Genomic DNA, 23,801 nt, shown 5'->3' with positions numbered 1-23,801 from the left:
TATGAGTTCCCTAGCCTGCCTATGGTCCCCCAGTGGCTAGAAATGGTAATAGGTGTAAACCAAGCCCTGGGTATCCTGCTCCGCCTTTGAGAAAATGAAAGCTCAGATGGGCCAATCTGGAATCTTCTCTATATGTCGTCATATGGGGAAATGTTAACTCCCCTTTCTCTGCTTTGCCCGCCCAGAGAACTTGGCCCGCCCATGAGAAAATGAGCTACGATCGTGCGAGCGCAATATTGGTTTTTCCTCGAGAGACATCATGGCTTGCAAACGAGCGAAGCATGGCAGTTGTTGCTCAGTGTTTGGCACTATATCAGACATTTAAATGTAAACAATACATCACGGTTGTTTAAACCAATGAGCATAAAGCTGTGTTGTCAGCAAGTCGTTTCCCATTGTGCTTTTGATCAGCGCAGTCGGTGGAGCAACTACGCTCGACCGCAGAATCCGACGCGAGAGTTTTTTGACATACGTCAGCATGACATCAGAGCAAGTCGAACCACACTCGGGCTGCGTTCCAGTCCACTTTTAGACACGCACTTGCGAACTTCCCTAAGCACTTCCCCTCGGGGGAATCCCTTCCGCCATTTTGAAGTGCGTTCCACTTTGTGAAGTGGACGAGGGAAGTTTATATACAGACCCTAGCTCCCTCGATTTCAGGCAGCTCCATATACCACAATGCAACACAATTGTGATGTCAACGCATATTGCGTTTAGACAGAGGGGAACTGGAGCGCTGCTGGTATCCCTTGTATCCTCTGGTGTTCGTGGAAGGGTTAAATATTCATAAAAATGAATCCAGGTCCAGGCACTCAGTAGGATGCAAAAGTGAAAAAGCCTTTATTATTTTATAGGGCTAAAGCATTAAAACACCAACGCGTATCGGCCCACTGGCCTTCATCAGGGTGTTGGTAACAAACAAACAGAATCAAGCCATACTTATAGTTGCATTGATTTCAGGTGTGCCACTCTGGCACTTGCAACACAATTTCTTTGCCACTATAGGCAGTAGTTCAGGTCATGTCTAATACCAAAGGTTAAACCAAACAAGACCTAATGAGACATCTCCAAGTGGAAAAACAGGAGTGACACCACTGCAAACATCCACACAATATGTACCAAAAGTCAATAAACCAGTTAAACATCAAAATTCTTAATTCATACCCAAAATGGTTCTAAAACGAGATGAAGTGTACAAAAATGGCAATTGTGTCTATTGCATTCAAAAACTGGTCATCATTTACGAACAGCATACTGTCCCTGTAGAGACACAACAATTATAAAAAGGGTGAAAGGTCAAAATCTTCATTGAGACCTGGGTAACTAGTGGCCCTCAAGGAATAAATCCAATATGTCTCCCTCTGTTTAAGGTGTTTGATTATATCCCCACCCCTGGCATCAAGGCGAATAGCCTCAATGCCCACTACTCGTAAGGTCGAATCCCTCCCATGTTTTGCGTCTATATAATGTTTGGCCATTGGATAATTCATATTTCCAGTCTGGACGGCATACCTATGCTCAGCTACCCTGTCTCTTAGTCTCCTTTTAGTGAGGCCTACGTAAAAGCAGCCACAAGTACACTCTAATCGATAGACAACATGGGTAGTATTGCAATTTATAAAACTGTTAATAGTATGAGTCTTATTACTGAAAACATCCATAAATGTAGCAGTTTTAGCCATATTCTCACAATAATTACAATTACCACAAGGAAAGTTTCCCTTGGGTTGACGAAGCCAAGTTTCACGTTTAGGAGCAGGGAGGTAACTTCTTACTTACTACTTAAACTCTTAAGACGGGAACTTCTTAAAACGCATATTGCATTTAATTTACCCCACCACAAACAACTCTATGATATATTAATTATTTAAAACAACTCAAACACACCTATATACAATTTCGTAAGGGAAAAAAATAAAAATAAATCAACCCCATAGTGGATTCTAAGTAATCAAGGGCTTAGCACGTTCCAATTCAGCCTATTGCAAAGGTTCTGCCAGTAGTGGGCACTCATCGATGTGCTTAGATCACACAGATCATATTTACGAGTTGAACGCACATGAACGCCACCACAATGTCGTAAATATGAGTGGGGAGCTCGGGATTTTCTTTAAGTCCCAATCTTTATGAGTTGGGGGCGTGTCAGTGAGAAACATGGCGGAATACCACAATACGTCAAGGTATTTAGCTGTGATATTGTCAGGCTTTTCTATTTACAGCGAAGTAAGCTAATTGCCTGCACAGAATATGAAAACATTATAAAATAACAATGTAATATGTAACAATACAGTTTGCAGTGGCTTCATAAATTAACTAAAAACATAAAAAAGCAATTGCACATCTTATGCAAATCTTTGTTCTTCATTTCCTAGAACTAGAGTTTAAGAACCTTGCTGTATTTTTGTGTAATTAATTAAGAGAAAGTACACCGCCATTTTACTCCGGCGAAAGTGACTTGAACGCACCTGCCGTCATAAAAACGACTTTCCACATCGTAAGTAGCCTACGAACTTCCCAGGAGGACTTGAAATTCATAACCATTCAGAAATGTCCTGTTGCATTCTACATGTTGTCACTTCTTCTTGAGTCTCATCTTTGTCTGACTCTGAACATAAAAGGCTAAAAGTTTTCGAAATTTTCAGTGCATGTCTGTGTAAGGTAATCGGAGCTGCTCTTGAAGCTCCACCCTCTGTGCCGGGAGCAGCAGCTCATTTGCAGTTAAAGGGACACACACAAAAATGGCACCGGTTTTTGCTCACCCTCAAAAAGTGACAATTTTAATTTACTATAAAAAATATCTGTGAGGTATTTTGAACTAAAACTTCACATACACACTGGGACATTAGAGACTTATTTTACATATTGTGAAAAGGGCATTATAGGATCCCTTCAACATTCAATAGTACATAGCACTACCATCATTAAAAAAAATACACTTTAGGTATATAGCAGCTCATTTGAATTTCATTAATAGTTTTTTTTTGTTTTCATAATGTGCACATACTACAAACTGGGGAAGTAGTAAGAGTAATATGCTATGCTATTCTAAAACTCGCTAGTAAGGTTATCTCTTGAGAAAATAATGTTAAGTAGCCTACATCAAGAGTAAGGAAGAAACACTGTAACCTGCTTTAGATGTTACAGCATTTTTAAAAATGGGCTTACATTATTTTTAGTTTATTATTTTAATTTCATAGCATTGCATGTGCTCAATGACATGCCTTCAGTCAGAGTTTTGCTCTCCACGTGTGTACTATCAGTCACAGCTGACTTTCTGAAGCTGCTGGGTAATGTAGTTTATAGCGAGAGAAACGAGGCGAAGAGAGTAATGGTAAAACTACAAAGACCCACAATGCCTTTCGCTGAATGAGAGGTGTCGAGTGGCGTCGCGTGGTGGTGTCCAGACCGGCCGGTGCGCAAGGAAAGTTACTGCAGGGGAACCATGCGACCGGCAGAAACGGCATTTTACCATTTTAACCGCGGCAATCACATTGACAGGGTTACACTGTGATTTGAACTGAAGTAAGGCGTGTTGCTTTTCTGTTGTCATTACACATTTACCGTGTTATCGCTGGTAATTTAGCTTCTAAATGTCTGTCAGCAGGCAATTTTTGGACACCACACTGAGGCATGCAGGAATCTGAGGCGTCCGTCGAGTATAATGTGGCCAATCTAAGATTTAGATTTATAACAATTCAGAGTTGTCACTTTTATATTTTTAATCTCAACCACTATTGGTATTTATAATTTACTCCGTGAGCAAAATATAAAGACCACGGTTTAGAAATACATTTATTAGGCAGCCGCAGTATTGAACAATATAAGTTACAATTCACAACTTGGCTAGCAGCCACGCAAGAGATGGCCAACACCATATCGATGAGATCAGTCAGTCTTGACCACATGACACGGTTTTAATCTTGTAGGGTTTGTCCTGATGCAACTGAGGGCAGCTTGAACTCAGTCACGTGACACATCATCTTTATATGGACGTGCTTATGACATGCAACCGTATACATGACTTGATCTTACCACAGTGATCTGACGAGGATGCGAAGAGCAAGAATTAGTATTAAGCCTAATGTCAGGCCAGGGGGTCGAGGTGTGGCGCCAGGTGCAGAGGACAAGAGTTCCCAAAAGTCCACAGCTGTTGACGACACCCAGCAAACACCGTCGTCACCTCCACAGTCTCAGCTGGACGTGAGAGAGTCTGCTGTGGCGACAGGAGATGGAAATGTTCCCGGCTCTCCCTCAGAGAAAGCATCACTTAACACGTAAGCAGCACACCCCTGAAAGCATCCAGAGATTTTTCAAAAATATATATATATATTTTTTCTCCTTCGAACCATTTTTAGGAAGTCTGGTTATTAAAAAAATAAAATAAAAAAATAATAATAAAAAAATAACCTTGCTTTAAAAAATATATACGTTGGGGTGAATTTGCACAATCTTTTACCTGCAAACAGTGTATGCATTAAATTGAACATATGATTATATAACTACCATTCAAAAGTAACAATGTTGTGTATTTTTGCCTGATTAAACTGTGCTGCTATAGTTTAGTGATTAAAACTACTGTTGTGAATATTTAAAAAAGGCTTTTATTTAATTGGTTAAAGCAAGTGTTGAGAGTTTTGACACTTTAGCTAAATAATTCCTGTACAGAATCCAGAATGATTTCAATATACAGCAGGACTTTTATAGCATGGATATGGTGCTGTCTGATGTCAGTGTTGTTATTAAAACAGTGTTGTTATCGGTCCATTAAAAATAGCTTCTGTTGATTTAAAATAAAAATATTAAATGAAAATGTTGCCTTAACTACTAAAGTAAGTTTAAGTTGAATTAAAAGTACTAAAACTAAACTGAAATAAAAATAAATGAGCTAAAAGCTAAAAAAGCTGAAAAATATGAATGAATACAATAAGAATATATAGTTATGAAATCACACTGTTTGATGTTTATCTTATTCTGTTAATGCTTATTCTGTTAATTCAGTTAATCCTTATTCTTCTGTGTTTTGGTTCTTTCGGTTTCATCATAATCCTTGACTCATCTTTCTATTTTTCTTATCATAATCTAGATTTATCTTGCTGTGTTTCTAACTATTGCGTTGGTGCTGCATATGAATGTGAACTTTGAGATTTCAGATATTTATTAGCTAGCTACTTTGAAGGGGGAAAAAATTGTCAGCCAAGCACAAGAATGTAAATATGTGGAAGAGTTTTTTTTTTGCCTTTTCTGTAGTGTCTTATTTATGAATTAACAACTGCCTAACCTACTCCAAAATGTAGTTAAATTGCAGCTCTGCTTGAGTCTGATTTGATCAAAACTTGAGATTCAAAAGCTTCTCAAAGTTCTTTTTTTTTTTTCATTGACAGTAATGGAGCGCCATCTAGCGCCAACACACCTGCAACTACAGCACTTCAGAGGAGGAGTAGATTATCTGCCACACCAAACCTGGCCAGACCCAAAGTCCGCTCTGCTCCTCCTCCATCTACTGGAAAGACTGCTTCCCTTCTATCAGGGCCATCCAATACATCATCCCCTGTCCAGGCAGCCTTTCCTCAGTCCCCCGTCCCAGTTGCTATCAGCAGAGACGATTCTCAAAACTCCTCATTCTCCGATGCCACTACAGAAGCCAACTGCCCTCCATCCTCACCATGTCTTCCATCCACCTCTGGCTGTCCAGAATCTCCATCATCTCCACCGTCTCAACAAGAGCCCCACCAAACCCCTAAAAAAATCCCAAACGAAGATTTTGGGCCCCAAGGAGGAGCCACTCCAGATTCATGCACACTCTCACCGTATGTGAAGCTGTCACGTGTTGATGGACCAGACTCTCCCCTCAGGAACAAAATGTTCTCAGACAAGCAGCGGGTCTTGAGAGCCCTCAAATTGAAAGAACTGATGAAGCTGGAGAAGAGGAAAGAAAGAACGGTAAAGTCAATATTAAATCAATGAAACGCATTTGGACTGGAGAAATGCCACATTTAAGCTTTTCACAACCATTAGAAAATAAGAAATCCATCAAAAACAATCAAACTCTTTAACAAATTTCCATGAAGCAAGTACAAATGAAAATGAAAATATTAAATTGTTATATGCAAACTTTTTTTTTTTGGCAACTCAAAGGAGAAGAAGAGTAGACGGCACAAGCAAGAGCATTGTATTGAGCTGGATCGTGACAAAATGTCCTTAGCTGACTTCATTTATTACCTGCCAGAGTCAAATCCTATGACGTAAGTTTACCCTAAGATAATACATCATTTTGCTTTCTTTCTGCTTATGTGCTATGTATGATCAGGATAACTTGGATATTATAATGCTGAAAGCTGTGGGTATGATGGATATTGGTGTTATTGTATGTGTTTACATCTCAAATGCCTTGTGTGTCATTGGTTGTCTCTTCATTACATGAACAGCTCCTCCTGTTCCACAGAGGAGACTCAAGCACAGACCATTGCTCCATCGTCTCCCATGTAAGTGAAATGAAACCTGTATTGTTTTGTTTTTTCCGGCAATATTTACTTAATATTTAGTTTTAATTTGCATGTTGTCTTGATTAATGTCTTTCAAGATAATGTCAGTGTTTTGTGTCTCAGTGTGCAGAAAAATATAGCAGAAGCAGATGAGGACAATGATGATGCTGATGACGATATGCTGGTTCCCAAAGTCAGGGTGGCAGAGGATGGCTCACTGATTTTAGATGAAGAAAGGTATGGTGGTCTGAAAGAATCAGTAAAATCCAGTCCCTAATAAGGGAAACTCGTAACACTTTATTTTAGTGTCATTGATACACGTTACATGTACTTACTATAGTAATAATAGTAAATGATACATAATAACTACATGCAACTAAACCAAGTCCTGACCCTAACCCGTAAGTACAAGTTGTTAATTGATATTACTTGGTAATAAAATGTACACTGTAATTAAGACACCTCAAATTAAAGTGTAACCAGGAACCCTTTCACAACAGCATTCATTTTGAATTGATTGATGTTAGTTTGTTTGCTGAAAGTGGAATTGCTTACTTTCAATTCCCCAACTGCTTCTCGGATGTACAGTCTAGCCAATCCTTATTAATAGAGACAATTTTTACTTGACATGTTCAGTGCAGGGTTACAGATGTAAAGATGACATTTAGCATGTCCAGTAACACATGAAGAGCCCCATGTGTTTCATCATATATAATGCATAATTGTTAGTAATTACGGATTGATTGTGTTCAGTTTGACAGTGCGTGTACAGAGGACGTCTGATACAATTGTTGAGAATGCAAATCCGCTGTTTGAGCGAGGCTCTTCTACAACATATGCAAGTTTCAGGAAAAATAGCTATGTGAAGAGCTGGTCTATCAGAGGTATGAATACTAAATGTTGCATCTGTTGGCTTATGATTGTGTAGGAACATGAGATTTGCTGTTTGCTCATGTCAAGCATGAATGTAGGTTTAATGCTAAATTATCAATACTTAATTGGTGCATTCACTTATGTGAAGAAACACGTTAAGAGCATCTTAAAATTTGAATGTGTGTGTTTCAGAGACAGATATGTTCTATTTGGCCATCAGTATGGTGGGAACGGATTTCTCCATGATTGCTCAGCTGTTGACTCACCGTAGCAGAGCAGAAATTAAGGTACCAGCCCTAATCACAACAAATATCTTCTAATATCTCACAGACATTACCCTGTGTATAAATGTAATACCTTTGAGAATTTATTTGTTTGTGTGTTTTCTTTCTGTTTTTGATAGAGAAAATTTAAGAAGGAGGAGCGAGCGAATGCATGGCGAGTGGATAATGCATTCAGTGAGTCTTTTGTACTTTTTACTCAAATGCATCCAGAAATCACATTCTATCTATCTATCTATCTATCTATCTATCTATCTATCTATCTATCTATCTATCTATCTATCTATCTATCTATCTATCTATCTATCTATCTATCTATCTATCTATCTATCTATCTATCTATCTATCTGTCTGTCTATAGTGTTGTTAAAAATCTACTGTACAATCCTTGGTCTGACATTTCAATTATTTAGGAAACAAGCGGCCATTTGATAGCGAGTTTTTCAGTTTCCTGCTGAAGAGGATCTTGGCTAAAGACAAACAAAAAGGCAAATCCATAAAACTGGTTGTGAAATCCAGTAAAGAAAAGAAAGGCAAAGGTATTGTGCTCAGGAGTGGTGGCTTCAGATCTTCTGATCCCACTGTACCACACTCTATTTGTGTGTGTGTCGCACTGTTTATTTTATTTACTCTAAACACCTTCTCTTCAACCAGGTGGTAAAAAAGCCAAACCGCTTGAGGTTGAAGACTCCATTAATGATGATGATGATGATGATGAATTGTGCAGTGTGGACAGTGTCTGTTTTGATTTAGAAAAGGAAAACCAGGACGGCTGTAATGTGAATGAAGCCGATGTGCCGTCAAGCACAAGCAAGAAGCGTAAACGCACCAAAGACACTAAGCCAAAAGAGAAAACATGCAAGCCAAGGAAGAAAAACAAGACACCGAAAAAAGGTTTCACACTGTTCATTACAAACACGTTATATGTGATTGCACATAATTGCAATTCAGATTTGTCCATGGTGTCTGTCATTTGTAGTGCAGGATGGTCCAAATCCCATACGGTGTCTGAACATAATAATTAACTGAATGACAGTTCAATCTATTTATCATTTCAGGCAAATGCTCCGTTGAAGTGGAGGGAAGCTCTGTGAACGCAGACAATGAAGATCAGTCATGTGTGCCTGTATCAAAAAAGAAACGCAAACAATCAAAAAAGGGTGACCAGGAGCAGCAGGAAGATAATGGAGATGGCAAAGAGAAATGCCAGAAAAAGAACAACAAAAAGAAACGTAAAGGTTTTTGTTTGTTACTTTGACTTTACTGAGCTTACGTTAAAGACCCCCTGAAATCAAAAGGCTTTTAGTCAGTGTGTTAACTGTGGAGCCTTCGATATTGTTGTGAAATATACTAAAAATACTAAAAATATTCTTCAGTGTCACATGATCCTTCAGAAATCATTCTAATTTGCTGAGAAGAAACATGTTTCATTGATATCAGTGTATAAATACAGTTCTATTGCTTCATATTTTTGTGGAAACCTTGATGCTTTTTTTTTCTTTTTCTGAAATAACAGCATTGATTCTAAATGGAAATGTTGTACCATTTATAAATGTCTTTTGTGATCAATTTAATGCGTCTTTGCTGACAAAAATGTAGAATCTTGCTCCAAACTTTTGAACTGTAATGTACATATTTAAAATGCTCTTTGTAAACTTCACAGTACGGAATGAAGAACCTACTGATGGAGAAAGTTACGCAGTGAATGAGGAGCACAATGAGGCGTCTCCCGTCCCAACTAAAAAACGCAAACGCTCCAAAGGATGTGCGAAAGAAGAGGAAGCCACAAAAGGAAAACGGAAGACTAAAAAGAACAAAACGTCAGAGGAAGGTTAAGGATTTTTTTTCTTTCCATACTTTGACTTTACTGAGCTTATGTTAAAGACCCCCTGAAATCAAAACGGCTTTTAGTCAGTGTGTTAACTGTGGAGCCTTCTATATTATTGTGGAAATATACAAAAAATATTCTTCAGTGTCACATGATCCTTCAGAAATCATTCTAATTTGCTGAGAAGAAACATTTTTAATTATTATCAATGTATAAATACTGCTTCATATTTTTGTGGAAACCTTGATACTTTTTTTAAAAAATAACAGGATTTATTCTAAATAGAAATGTTGTACCATTATAAATGTCTTTTATGATCAATTTAATGCGTCCTTGCTGATTTAAAAAAAAAATCTTACCCCAAATTTTTTAACTAGTGTACATATTTAAAATGCTCTTTGTAATCTTCACAGTATGGAATGAAGAACCTACTGATGGAGAAAGTTACGCAGTGAATGAGGAGCACAATGAGGTGTCTCCCGTCCCAACTAAAAAATGCAAACGCTCCAAGTGTGCAAAGGAAGAGGAAGCTACAAAAGGAAAACGGAAGACTAAAAAGAGCAAAACGTCAAAGGAAGGTTAAGGATTTTTTTTTTTTTCATGTTAATGTATACTCTAAAAATTGACATTTGCTTGGAGAAATTCATCTGATTTTTATGTTCTACACAGAGTGTACTGGATCTGAGCTGGGAGCTGATGGTAGTGAAGTCTCGACAGCAGCCCCTGATGCTGAAGTGGATCAAGGGTATGCAAAATTATCTTCCCAAAATCAGAGTATGGGATTTTCTTTTAACAGTTTTCTAATTACAAATCTTCATCAATTGTCTCATAATGTGTCAGGGAGAAGCTCAGTCTAGAGAGCACAACTCAGGAGGAGATTTCACAAAGCTCTTCCAAGCGTTCGAAGAGGCCTTTGCCCAATTTGGCAAAAAGAAAAGCCAAAAAATGTTCTCAGCCAAAAGCAACCGTAGAGATTAAAGATGTAGAAGAACCTCAAGATGAAAGCTGCAACGAAGCTGAGAATGAGGTATGTTTTTGAGTTTGAATCCACACCTGCTAGTCTCTTTTTGCAAGAGGTACATATTGGTTTGTTTACCACCTTAATGTTCACGTTTAGCGGCGCTCCCATTTGTAAATTTAATGTGTCTGGCTTCCGGTGTCATCTGCTCCATTTTTTTTTTAGCTATACAAAATGGCTTGTTATGCTGCTTGATATTGCAAACTGGTATTGCTTACCTTATTATTTTAATGTATTGTCTAATTTAACACACTGGTCTGTGGCACAAACAGTTTTACCGTTTACTGCACTTTGTTATTCTTCTCATTGTTTACCTGTAGCAGCTAATCAATCAGTCTTGGACATTCACAGAAAATAGCTTACTTCCGTGGATCAGACCACACAGGATAAAATTAAAATAAACAAAAAATAAATAAAAATTAATGTCATTCCAAAACCTGTATGACATTCTTTCTTCTGTAAAACCCAAAAGAAGAAATTTTGGATAATGTTGGAAACCAATTAATTTTGGTGACCATTGACTTCCATTGTATGGATAAAAAAACACTGAGATGTTTCTCAAAAGATCTTCTTATAACTCTTTATTTTTATTTTCTTTAATTACATTTTTATTTTTTTATTTTTTTGCACTGGATTTATTTACCAAACTATAGTTTGCGTGTTCTACTCATGTCAGCGTGGGTTTCCTCCAGGTGCTCCGGTTTCCCCCACAGTCCAAAGACATGCAGGTTAAGTGGATTGGATATGCTAAAGTGTGTGTGTGTGTGTGTGTGTGTGTGTGTGTGTGTGTGTGTGTGTGTGTGTGTGTGTGTGTGTGTGTGTGTGTGTGTGTGTGTGAGAGAGTGTATCCAAGCACTGGGGTTGTATGAGTAAGTGCACTCTCAGTACTGAGTGTGCAGAAACTTTATGCACACAAAACAGTATGAAACTGCCGTTACATCTACCAAACAAACCAATTTTTTTACATTAAACAAACCCTGCTCTGCCAAAAAAAAAGATCTAGTGTAAAAGCAAACACCAGTAAATGTTATTAACACAAGGGCACACATTCTTTTCATTAGTGATCACTTGAATTGATCATTAATGTGGATAATCCTGAAACATTATTCATTATTTGATTCTTATAGTTCAACATCATCTGTCTTGCTGAGGAACAGCTCCAGAAACAGCCAGTAGTTGTTCTGGAGAGAACTCCTCCAAGGTAAATGGTTCATTCTCTCAGCACATCACTTGCATTACACAGTGATCACTTGGATTACTATTTATAATATATATATATATATATATATATATATATATATATATATATATATATATATATATATATATAATATATATAATATATCACTTCACAGGCTTAAAGATGTACACAGCTCATCTGAAAGCCAAGACCAGCCACAGTCCTCTCAGAGCCCACTACGTTCTCCTGGACAGAAGGCAAGAGCGGAAAAGGTGAAGCGCAATCTGACTGTTTCAGATGATGGTAGTGAAGTCTCGACAGCAGGCCTCTGTGCTGAAGGGAATCAAGGGTATGCAAAATTATTATATTTTGACAAGATCAGAGTATGGGATTTTTGGGAACAGTTCTCTAATTACAAATCTTCATCAATTACCTCATGTGTCAGGGAGAAGCTCAGTCTAGAGATTTCACTAAGCACTTCCAAACATTCTCCTGGACGGCAGACGAGAGCGGAAAAGGTCAAGCACAGTCGGACCGCTTCGGAAGGAGAAAGGATGGACCAGTGTCAGACTGGGTCAGATACATCACCAGAGGACATGAGCAGCACTGCCATGCCTTATCAAGTGGTCATGCAAGACTCTAAAGACATGGAGGAGGTAAAACAAATAACTCTTATTGCGTTTCCACTATTTGCATTTGATTATCAGTAATGCATTCCTACAGTAATTAAAAGAAAAATGAGAGGCTATACATTTGTGTAGCATGATGTGAATCTGCTTGGCCTGCATTTACATGACGCCAAACGTTCAATGCATTTTTGCTCGCAACAAGTTGACCTTTTTGTGCTCTGTAATGCTTTAAAACCTCAGAGGATAATGTTTATAGCAATGATCTTTATATGTATCGATTTTTGATTATCTGGTGCATTGTGCATAAATAAAAAAATCATAGATATTCTTGTTATACAGTATTTTGATGTGGAATGTTATTCTACATTTTTATTTTTAAATATCAAAATATCACATTATGTTCAGGGTTTGAACATAACGTGACCAACAGAAAGACTTAACTACTCATTTAATTTATATGATACACCTCTGTACCCAAGAGACAAAGTACCTTTTTTTTTTTTTTTTTTTTAGTGTCACAATTTGACTTCATCTGAAGAAAATGGTAAGTTGACTTTCATATTAATGTTTTTGTAATAAGACCAATTAAAGAAACTGAGCACTTACTGTGTGTCTTGTAGAAATGTGTACTTATTTGTCTTGCTTATTACCATTAATGTATTGTCTATTTTCATACATTTTAAAATGTAATTTATTCATGTGATGGCAAAGCTGAATTTTCAGCATCATTACTCCAGTCTTCAGTGTCACATGATCCTTCAGAAATCACTGATATGCTGATTATTATCGGTGTTAAAAACTAAAAACATTTGTTCTGATTGTGGGGGGAATTCTTTGATTAATAGAAAGTTCAAAAGAACGGCATTTATTTAAAATATACATCTTTGTAACATTATAATTCTTGCTGAATAAGTGTTTTTTTGTTTTGTTTTTTTTATAAATCTTACTGAACCCAAACTTTTGAACTGTAGTGTATTTGAATGCAAATAGATGATATTACCAAGTATGTTTCTGATCTCTTTATCTAATACCAAACATTACCTTTTTTGATGGAGTGCAACAAATAGTTGAAATGGGTGTAATGCTGCTTTTAATATCTCCTCAAGGTCAGACATTACTGAAAAGTCCAGTTGTGTTGGTGTCTCATGAAGAAGTAGAGCGCTCCCTAGGGATCCGAGTACAAACTGCTGCAGAGGAATCAACGGCCTCCAGAGGCGATCATGTCAGTACTGGAGGAGTTTGTTCTGTGCGTTGTAGAGTAAACCAGTAGTAATCAGCTAAGAGTGACTGTTGATGTGGTTTGCAGGTGGGAGAGCATACGGTTGGTCTTGAGGAACAGGGATCTTCTATCGTTACTCTAGAAAAGAGCATCTCTCAAGACCCAGAAATAAAAGAAGCTGACGCTGCCTCCATTTCTTCCCAACAAAACCCATCCGAAAAAAGGAGATTTAATAAGCCAACACCCTGTCTAAGCCGGGCGGCACAGACTTTCCACAGACCTCTCGATGTACAAACAACAGAGTTTAGAGAAAGTGAGCTTCAGATGTATATAAACCATGAGCTAAGAAACCCGTCCGGTTGCCTGTCCCAGCAGCACTGTATTTGGTTTTCTGTACTGAATGTGTGTATTGTGTTCTTTTCCAAATCCGGATACAGCATCTTTGAACCATGACTGCACACAGCTGCAGTGTAGCAGTCCTGTGGAAGTCCAAGTGAAGAACGCCCTGAATGAATGCCTTTCTGAGTGTAGCGTTACTCCAGAAGAAAACAGCCCTTGGGATGTTCCGGTGAGGGAATCTGTCTCAGGAGTGAGTGACTTCAGTGTGTGAAGCCAAACACACAATATCTGACTTGCAGTGAATTTTCTCTTCGTGAATTTTCTCTTCTTGAATGTCCAGGATGATGCCAGAACTACAGCAGAAGATCTGCCTTCCTTGACGTCAGCTGGTGAGATTAAAAACTTTATTACCCTTTGTTATATTCAGTTGTTTCATTGCTGTATAAAATCTTCCTTTCTTTCCTTCCTTCATTTTCTTTCTATCTATCTTTCTTTTTTCTGTCTCTTTCTGTCATTCTTCTGTCTGTCTTATTTTCTTTCTTCTGTCTGTCTATTTCTCTTTCTTTCTTCCTTCCCTTCTTTCCTTCCTTCCTTCTTTCCTTTCTTTCTTTTTTCTGTCTCTTTGTCATTCTTTTTCTTTTTTCTTTCTTCTGTCTTATTTTATTTCATTATTTCTTTCTTTCTTTCTTTCTTTCTTTCTTTCTTTCTTTCTTTCAATTTCTTTTTTCTGTCTTTCTTTCTTTTTCTCTCTTTCTGTCATTCATTTTCTTTTTTTTCTTCTGTCTTTCTTTCTTTCTTTCTTTCTTTCTTTCTTTCTTTCTTTCTTTCTTTCTTTCTTTCTGTCAACTCATTTTAATTTCCGTATTTGTCTCTACCACTTCTTTAAATAAGCAACTTCTCCAAGACCGAGTAAGACTGAGGACCAGGATGTTTCATCTTTCCTTGAGAAGCCTCAGGTTCCTGACACCACACCATCAGACAAAGGTGCAACATTTAACATCAAAACCCTAAATTAAGAGCTTAACTTTCAGCAAAAAAAAAAAAAGTACAAACGAATAACTTTTACAGATGTGAATGAAAGAAGAACAAAGCTTGAAAAGTCTGGATCTCAGATTTCTGAGAATAAAGTTCAAATAACTGATCAAGATTCAGAGCCTAGTGAGTCTGTTGTTACAGACACCATGATTGAGGAACCTCAGACAGAGGTGAAGAGGATTGTTCCAGTCAGGTGCGCACTGGCAATTAAATAAATGGATGATTCCAGTTGACTGGGTTTGTCTAGAGTGTCTTTAAAAACGTCTTGGCTTTGTGGTGTCATCTGTACAGCTGTTCCTCTGATGGTTCCTCAGTTTGTACTCAAGATGGTATTGCTCCAGAGAAACGCATTCAGTTTGCTAAGCACACATCCAACCTAGAATTGGCATCTCAGGTCATGATCAACCCTCAACAGACCTCCCAGCCTAATGAAGGTGAGACTAATGTTGTTCAGATTGAGAATGTTGCTTTAAACGTCACTTGTGTTACTGCCAATGATTGAGACGTGGCATCATTTAGATCCTGCTGAGAAGCCAGAACATCAGAGCCCAGTTAAAGTCCAGCACTGTGATTTGGATCATGACATAAAGAGAGTCTCCAGAGAGGATAAGCTAGTGGTATCTGAGGTGGATTTGCAGGAACGTAAACAGGATGAGGATCTAATGTCTCCTGTCCTGTTACTTGGCTCAACACAAACTTCAGCCCCAGATGTTTCTGTGGACAGCACTGGTAAAGGAAACGAAGAACAAAATGGTAAGTTTTAAAATTTTACCAGTTGTTTTTTTATTTTTTATTAATACATTTATTAGATTTGATTTAATAAAGGGACAGTGTAGATGATCATTATTTACAACAATATTAAGTCCACAAATTTAAACTCTATGTTAAAACCTAAAACTGCCTAGGAAGGAACCCGCCTTCATGGTTACACACAAACAATTGAGTCTGTTAATTTCATCATTCATTTCTCATAGACCCAGTTCTCAGTGATGCTTCATCAGCACAATTTCAAGCACACAGTCCGGTTTCATCTTTTTATGATCCTCCCTCTGAACATACAAGCAACATGTGTGAAATGGACACGTATGTACGGTGTTTGTAGTTTTTATGTAGAGTTTATGTAATATTATTAAATGATTGATAATATGCTGTTTAAGGATGCTGTTTAGTGAGTCTGCAGCTGAAAACATTCATATACCAGATGAGAAGGATTCAGAAAAGCAAGATGGCACAGAAGAGCGATTAGAAGCTCATGAGGTAATGCGTCCTGACAAACATTACACCTTGTGTATTCTGCGTTCACTGAATGAAATGAAACACCTTTTAACTAATTAATGTTTTCTGGCAGGATTGCATTGCCACTCTCGATGGAAATGGAAAATCTGAAATCTCAGGTTCAGCTGGAGTGGAAACTAGTGCAACTGGTAATGGTGACATAAATACATGAGCCAGAAAAATGAACACACTATAAATACATGAGCCAGAAAAATGAACACACTGTAAATACACTGTATATTATAAATATTACTAGAATATGTTGTGTGAAGTGTTTACAATTTAATGTTTGGGGTCAATAATTTTAAAGTTCTCATATGCTCACCAAAGCTGCATTTATTTGGCAAGGCAAGTTTACTTTATACACAGTGGTAATTCAAAGAAATGTATTAAAAAAATAGCAATTATTAAAACATTTTCACAAGACCCTCAAAGAAAAGTAAAAATAAAAAAGGATTACATTTGTTCAAATGAAATAAGATTCTACATTAAAATTAATATGAGGGACATAAAAGCAAAAGAGGATTTAAAAAAAAGAACCGTGCAGTGTGATCGGTACAACGCAGAATCGATGCTTAATCAGGAAACACACAGTTCAGCAGTTGTGTTTTTTTTTATCTCGTCTTAAAGGTAGCTAATGATGGGCACATCTGACATCCTCTGGCAGCTGGTTCCAGCTGTGGGTGGCATGATAGCTAAACGCCATCTCACAAATTCAAGTTCTGAATTTAACAGGCTTTATCCTTCCGATCAGAGAGCTCTATTTGTTTTTTATTCTACCAACATATCTGCAGTGTATTTTGGTCTGAGACCATTATGGGGTTTGTATACATACAAATCATTCTAATATGCTGATGTGCTTCTCAAGAAACATTTATTATTATCAATGCTTAATGTTTTTGTGGAAACCTTGATACATGTTTTTTTCAGGATACTTTAAATAAATGCTGTCCTTTTAAACTTTCTATTCCAAGTAAAAAATACTCTGTAAACATGATGTCTTTATACTGTCACTTTTGATCAGTTTAATAAATCCTTGCTGAATAATAATATTAACTTATTAATCAAAATGTTATCTTACTGCCCCCAAACTTTTAAACGGTATTATATGCTATTGTCTTATTGCATAAGTGCTTATCTTATTGTGTTATTGTCTTTCTTTCCTTGTCAAAGATAATCAGTCAGAGGAGCCCACCTTTATTTTGACTCTATATGAGATTCCAACCTCTCAGCTGTTCCATGAGGCTGACTCTGGCCAGCAGGATATGCCCCCTTATGAACTGCAGCCAGCACAAGTCCAGACATCCTCACTGATTACATGCAGTTCACAGTCTCTTTCCTGTACATTAGAGGCTTCCAGGTACATTTCCATTCCAGTCCAGATTTAATTAAACTATTTTCTCAGTAAAGCATGATCTTCAATCATCCATTCCTTTCATCCTTGATGACCTTGTTTTGTAGTGCATCTCTGCACATGGAGTCAGAAGAGACCAATAAACCATGTAAAAGTATTTCTCACAAGGTGCTAGACGATTCCCTGGTTCCTCTTTCAAAGGATGCAGCAGAAGATGCAAGTACACAATTGATATCCTCACCGGAAAACAGTCGTGATGATGTGAACTTTTTAATTAGTCCACCTGAGATGCTCTCCTGTAATTCTGCCATGGTATGATGCAGTACTCCCTTTTGTTACCATAATTTTTGTAAAGTGATTCATAGTTTTGGAAATTAAAGTGTTCTCCCTTTTGGTAAAAGCCAACAGATGTGCCAAAGTTGGATGAGATCCCGACAGAATATCCAGAAACTAAAGCTGCCACTCAGAGGAGAAGTAGGAAATTAACTTGCATTCAGCTTTAATTTATGTCAGTTACTATTATTAAAAATGGTATATTCAAGTAGACAAGACGGTAATGTCCTCTCTGATCTCTCCCTCAAGGAAAGATAAAGGTCAAGCCGAAACTAAAGCCATGTGTGGTTGGGCCTTCAAACAATGGCCAATTTGACTGTGCACCCAGTCAGACTCTGATAACATCTCATGCTATTGTGCAAGCTGAGATTGAGTCCAACCAGAAAACATCTGCACAGGAAACAGTTAGTCCTAAAATCCACTTAAGCCATGAAGACCGTGAGTGGGGAGCCAATCCTGGGAATGACGGTGTGATATCAACTGCCATTGTGCCAGGCTCTGAAGATATGAGAGATGAGAGTCAGGTGAAGTGGGAAAGTCCTCTCAGAACAGGTCTCCAGATGGATGAGGACTCTGTTGTTGACCCTCCAGTGAGTCACTGGCTGCTCTCTGTTGAAGCAAGAACATTCATGCTGTGTTTTGCTGTATTCAGTCGTTCACATAAGTGTTTCCTTACAGGTGCACAGGGTGTTGGCTGATGCCTTTGTAGTCGCCTCAGGAGAAATGGAAAATGTTTTTAATAAGAAGGAAATCCCTCATGAGAGTGAGCTCCAAAAACCTGAGGACTTGTCTGTATGCCTTCCAGAGAGTGCGAGATCACTCTCTCAAGTAAATGTCCAAGTAAGTGTGTTTCTATTTTTATTTAAACAAGACACGTTTCTCCAGGAGCCTATCACTATTAGCAAACATTAACGATCCAATAAATTCCTGATAGACATCAAGTCCAGCCCTAAAAAAATATCTTTGCTGTATCTTAAGTATATCTTTGCTCAGATATACATCAAAATGGGGGGTGGGAAGATGACTGCAATTTCTGTTTCATGCCAATTTTAAAAGTTTAAAGGTAATTAGGAGCACATCACATGAGTTGATTAGTACTTTTGTTCACAGAAGGAAAAAATGGCAGATATTTCTAAAAAGCCAGATACTTGCAGAGAGGCATCAAGTGTGACACCATCAGTTTCTCAAGAGAAGACTGTGCCTTTAAAAAGAAGAGGTAAGGATATTAATTTCCCTTCATAGTTCCTTTTTAAGCTTTAATAAGATTACCAAAAATTATTGATATAAAAAACATTTTTGACAAAAAAAATACTCAACTGTTACTGAATATTATGCATTTTTTTAAATAATTACATTTATGTATTTCATTTCATTTACATTTTATTTGTATCTTGAATGTTATCTTTTTAAGGCAGGATGCAAGTGAAGCCTAAAATCCCCAAAACAACAACAACTACTAAAGATGATTTCTCAAGACAGGAGCAAACTGATATTGGATCTAATGAACCAGCCACAACTCAAATCATTTTACCAACATCTTTGATTAAAGAAGAACGTGTTAAAGAGGAATTGGGCGAGATATCTGAGCGAGAAAATTTCTCTGATATTCCAAAGGAGTCGTCAGACACAGAAAACATTGAAGAAGTCACAAAGACAAAGCAGCAGACCCCATTCACAACTGTGGAAACATCAGCATGGTAAGACGTGTCTATCTTTATAAATGTCCTTGAATCTGTGAAGTCCTTAAGTCATTTTTTTGTTTTAACACTCTGTTGTCATAGCACTGAATCATCACCTGTGGAATTGAAAAGAGAGGGTGGGCACAAGGACGTGTCGCATGTGGCGTTGTCTGATATATTGGTGCCAGTTTCAATGGAGAGTGGAAGTCCTCTCCAAAGCAGTCTCCAGATGGGTGAAGAGAGCCAGCAGGTCCTCGCTGCTGAGGAAGACCAGGAGACACATTCACATGAGGGTGTTTCACACATGCTGCTGACTGATATATTCATACCCGTCTATGAGGACATGCAAGATGATCTGAGCAAGGAATGGATGACAACTGGAAAGACAAGCCCTCATGAAGCAGAAAGATCTGAGGTTAGTTATGTGAATTAAATTGACTTATTGGTATTGGTTGATACTGTTTTTACTTGTACATTCTTGTTTCCACCTACTTTACACTTACAAAGATTAACTTAATCTTTAAAAACACTCATTTCATTGTTAAATGAAATCCTTTAGTTCTTATACCCCTGATTAATATTTGATGACGTCTTCTATTTGAAATCTGTACTACAGATGAGAGAGGATCCAGATACTGTGTCACAGTCATCAAATGTGGAACCATCAATATCACCCAGGAGTAAAAGACACACTCAGGGGAAAGGTGGTGAAAAACTATTAAAACAATGTATCTCAACACACTGCTTAGTTTCTGTAACAATGTGAGGAATTTTCTGCTTTTAAGGCAAGCTATTGGTAAAGATGACATTTCCCAAAAGGACAGCTGGAGATTCCCCTAAGAGTGGCGAGCAATCACAAACCATGCCTCCGTCAACCTTAATGCCAAAGCAAGAGGTCGATGCTGCTCTAAATTCCCCAGAAACTGAATGCATTTCAGAACCCAAAGTGGAGTCAACACAATGTAGTTTTGAGACTTTTACATGGTATGAGTGACTGTATTCTCTGATGTGCACTGACATTTTAATGAAAATGAAACCACTGATGGTTTGGTCATTCTCTCATAGTTCTGACTCGCTGCCCGTTGGCTCAGAGGACCATGAGGCGGCGTGCGGGGGGGTTTCTCATATGTTGCTCTCTGATATTTTGGTGCCTGCATTGGATGAGTCTGCAGAGCACAACCTTCACAAAGAGGCCTTATCAGTTGGTCTTCAAGAAGATTCAGTCAAAGTATGTTCATGTGTTTTGACAAAACAATTCTGATGATTTAAAATGATGATAAAATGTTAAAAAATGAAAATGATTTACTGAGCATCTATCTAACTGCCACAGGTTGAGAAGTCAACAGATATTGAGAGACCAGCAAATACTGAAACGGATGAGACAACAGCAAGTCAGTCTGTGTCAGTGCAATGGAAAACACCGTCTTGTAGGAGAAGTAATAATGGACATTTTTGAGTAAAAATAATAATATAATGCAAAATATATTTAAGTAATGAGAATCATATCTTACTCCCATAAAATAGTGGTTAGTTAAAAATGTAATAAATTAATTATCATTTTTGCTTTTCCAATGGGAGTGATGGATTCAGAAAAAAATCCATGTTTTTTTTTTGTTTTTTTTTGTTTGTTTTTTTTCCAAGTTAATGGTGTCTATCAACATTTGATCAGATGATTTTGATGTATTTGCTTCTAATGCTTTCAATCTATATTGTATCTATTCCTCAAGGCATACTGCGCCCAAAGCCTAAATTATCAAAAAAGAGAGATGATCCTTTAGAAACCGACCCCAGTCAGCCGGGCTCTACACAGACCTCTTCAGCTACTCCTCAGCCGTCCCTGGACCCTCAAGCAGAGGAATGGTCCCTCAGTAGCAATATGCTGCCCATGGACTCAGATGAGATTGAGAACTGGTGTGAAGGAGTTTCCCACATGTTGCTGTCAGATGCATTTGTGCCTGTTTCTGAAGAGATTGGAGAGAACAGCACAGATCTAAAAGTATTTGTCTCAAGCAGTCCTCATGAGGAAGAGGAACACGCTCTTAGTCTGCCAGAGAGTGAGGAGACACCCTCTGAGATTTCAGATGAAGTATGCTATTTTAAGAAGCATTTAAATGCACTTCATTATAAATGTACAATTGTATGGGATAAATCTCATGAAAAGAACCCAGATCACATTTTACCAAAAAATTCAAAAGAGAATTTTTTTGCATAAAGTATACTCTTATTATTTTTTGCAATTATATATATTTTTTGCATTATGTAACACAAAAAAAGATTTAGATACAATATAAAAATGATTTACATTATGGATTTCACGGTACTGCCTTTATTCAAAATTAATTTAAATAATTTACAAAAAATTGTCAATTCAAAAACCTTATATTTGGAGAATAAAATGAACTTAATCATGGGCTTAAAAATGCTAAGTGTCCTATGAGTAGAATTGTTTTCTTCATGCAAAATAAGTGTTTATTCATTTTTGGAGTGAAATGTGACCTGGACAGGCTGTTTTGAGATACACCTATATACACTTTTAAACACTACAGATGACAATGCAAAAATCTGTTTTATAGGTACATCATTTAGACACTATTCCTGATGAGTCAAATGAGAGTCTGCCAGCATCACAAGCAAAAAAATCACCAGCGAGAAGTCAGTCATTCTTCATACACAATATTATTTGTCTTTGTCCTCATTATACTTTGTACCACTAATTTTTCTTTCTAATTAATCAATTTCTCTCACTATTCATTAATCTCTCTCAAACAGGTACATTTCAGATGACACTAAGATCGCCTGAAAGACGCCTTAAAGGTCAACCCAATGTGCTAAAGACAGCCCAAGCTGCCCCAACAACACCTCAGCGAGCTCAGACATCAAAAGTGAAGGAGTCCATGAGAACTCCACCAAAGCAACACACAGGAGAGATCTCAGGTGTGTGTAGGGTACAGCTAGAGAAGTTATCTGTAGAGGAAATATGCACTCCCCAAAGCGTCCTGCAACCAAAGCATCACAGCACACCCGTCACTGTGAAAACCATTTTGAGAGGGTAAGAATTATTTCCATTTCATGCCAATGACTCTTAGTATCTTTTCTAATCCTTTTCAAATAGTTGAAATCACAATATTTAGTGCTGTTCACAGTAAAAACAACTAATCGGTTGCATAGTTAAATTGCAAAAATCTGTTTGTACTCTTAGGAATGAGATGGCCAAGGCATCTCTGGCTTTGCATGGAAGCAGAAGCCCTGGTTTAGAATTGCACGCTGATGAGGAGCCACCCGTGCCTCCAGGATACTCACCAAAGATTGTCCTTCATCGTGTACCAATAACTGATGCGAACATGCCTACCTCGTCCCCAGCTAGAGTGTCCACCACAGCCTCCCGACCACCGGCAGATCATCAGGTACATGCTGTGATTTGTGATCAAATCATTGTATTATTAAGCCTTTAGTTGTTTTCATTAATATTACATTCTCTATCGTGCAGTTCTCCCAAAACAGCCCGTCAATCTCCAATTTGGATGCTGATAAGGATCCTGTTCAAGTGTCCCAGTTCTTCCTGGATGACATCTTCACTGAAGTCGTGGATCCGGACTGATTCTTGTTTGAGACGTTTTTCACTGCTGCTATTCCTGTTCATTGCACTGGAGTGAACATGTACAACACTCTGTTACACTGCTAATTGCAGACCTATTAGAGAATTGTTAGTAATTTTAATGAAATTATTCAACTTTCACGAAGGAAAAACACATACATAGATTACATAAATTTGTTATGAGGCCTTTGCCTTAAGTTTTGTTTTGTTTTTTGTGATGAGACATGCAGTGATGCAGGTTTAAGTGTCAGCTCTGTTATTTATTTGTATTTATTTAATGCTGAACATCGCACCACGTTTTTTTATCAATGTGGTTTTTACTGACTGCTTTTGAGTTTAAAGATCTTGCTTTGTTCAATGCAAATATATTTGTTTTTATGGTAACTGTGTTACTTTTGTTTTCGTTCTGAGAGCAAAACCACTTTTGTGAATTATAATAGAGTTCTCCAGTGAGAATTTATTTTCAAGAATGTGTAATTAAAAATTATCAATTGTCAATTATATTGGCAATTGGCGGCACAGTCTGGAATGGATATTACATCAGTTAAGTATTTATAAATAAGTTAATAAATTGATATTCACTTCTTCAAACTTAAAATGTTTTTTCTTTCTTGGGAAATACAGTGCACTTGAATAGGAAAAACGAGGGGCTGGGGAAGAGATTTAAATGGAACAGTTTTT

The 23,801-nt window shown here is 37.5% G+C and overlaps 1 protein-coding gene across 1 annotated transcript; it reads left to right on the top strand.

The window, feature by feature from the left end:
- The first annotated feature begins 3,361 nt into the window (after positions 1-3,361).
- Positions 3,362-23,714, top strand: bdp1 (BDP1 general transcription factor IIIB subunit). Its single transcript, XM_084114294.1, has 48 exons — positions 3,362-3,522; positions 4,038-4,274; positions 5,382-5,940; positions 6,136-6,242; positions 6,426-6,482; positions 6,606-6,719; positions 7,236-7,366; positions 7,548-7,642; positions 7,759-7,813; positions 8,050-8,175; positions 8,291-8,530; positions 8,695-8,868; positions 9,300-9,467; positions 9,878-10,042; positions 10,134-10,209; positions 10,305-10,491; positions 11,610-11,683; positions 11,838-12,011; positions 12,108-12,318; positions 12,805-12,835; positions 13,398-13,513; positions 13,598-13,823; positions 13,948-14,099; positions 14,190-14,238; positions 14,741-14,833; positions 14,918-15,077; positions 15,176-15,318; positions 15,404-15,637; positions 15,859-15,967; positions 16,042-16,141; positions 16,233-16,308; positions 17,333-17,519; positions 17,621-17,825; positions 17,915-17,987; positions 18,096-18,436; positions 18,525-18,686; positions 18,957-19,062; positions 19,258-19,543; positions 19,628-19,940; positions 20,142-20,229; positions 20,311-20,509; positions 20,591-20,753; positions 20,856-20,961; positions 21,253-21,611; positions 22,099-22,177; positions 22,295-22,574; positions 22,725-22,929; positions 23,013-23,714. The coding sequence occupies exons 2-48, from the start codon at positions 4,051-4,053 to the stop codon at positions 23,121-23,123; spliced, it is 7,689 nt and encodes a 2,562-aa protein (XP_083970420.1). The 5' UTR covers positions 3,362-3,522; positions 4,038-4,050; the 3' UTR covers positions 23,124-23,714.
- Positions 23,715-23,801: the final 87 nt, after the last annotated feature.

The sequence above is a fragment of the Abramis brama genome (genome assembly GCF_963993115.1).
Source record: "Abramis brama genome assembly, chromosome: 5".
NCBI lineage: Eukaryota > Metazoa > Chordata > Actinopteri > Cypriniformes > Leuciscidae > Abramis > Abramis brama.
Note: the sequence above shows the minus strand (reverse complement) of the source record. Positions and strands in the feature narration are given on the sequence as shown.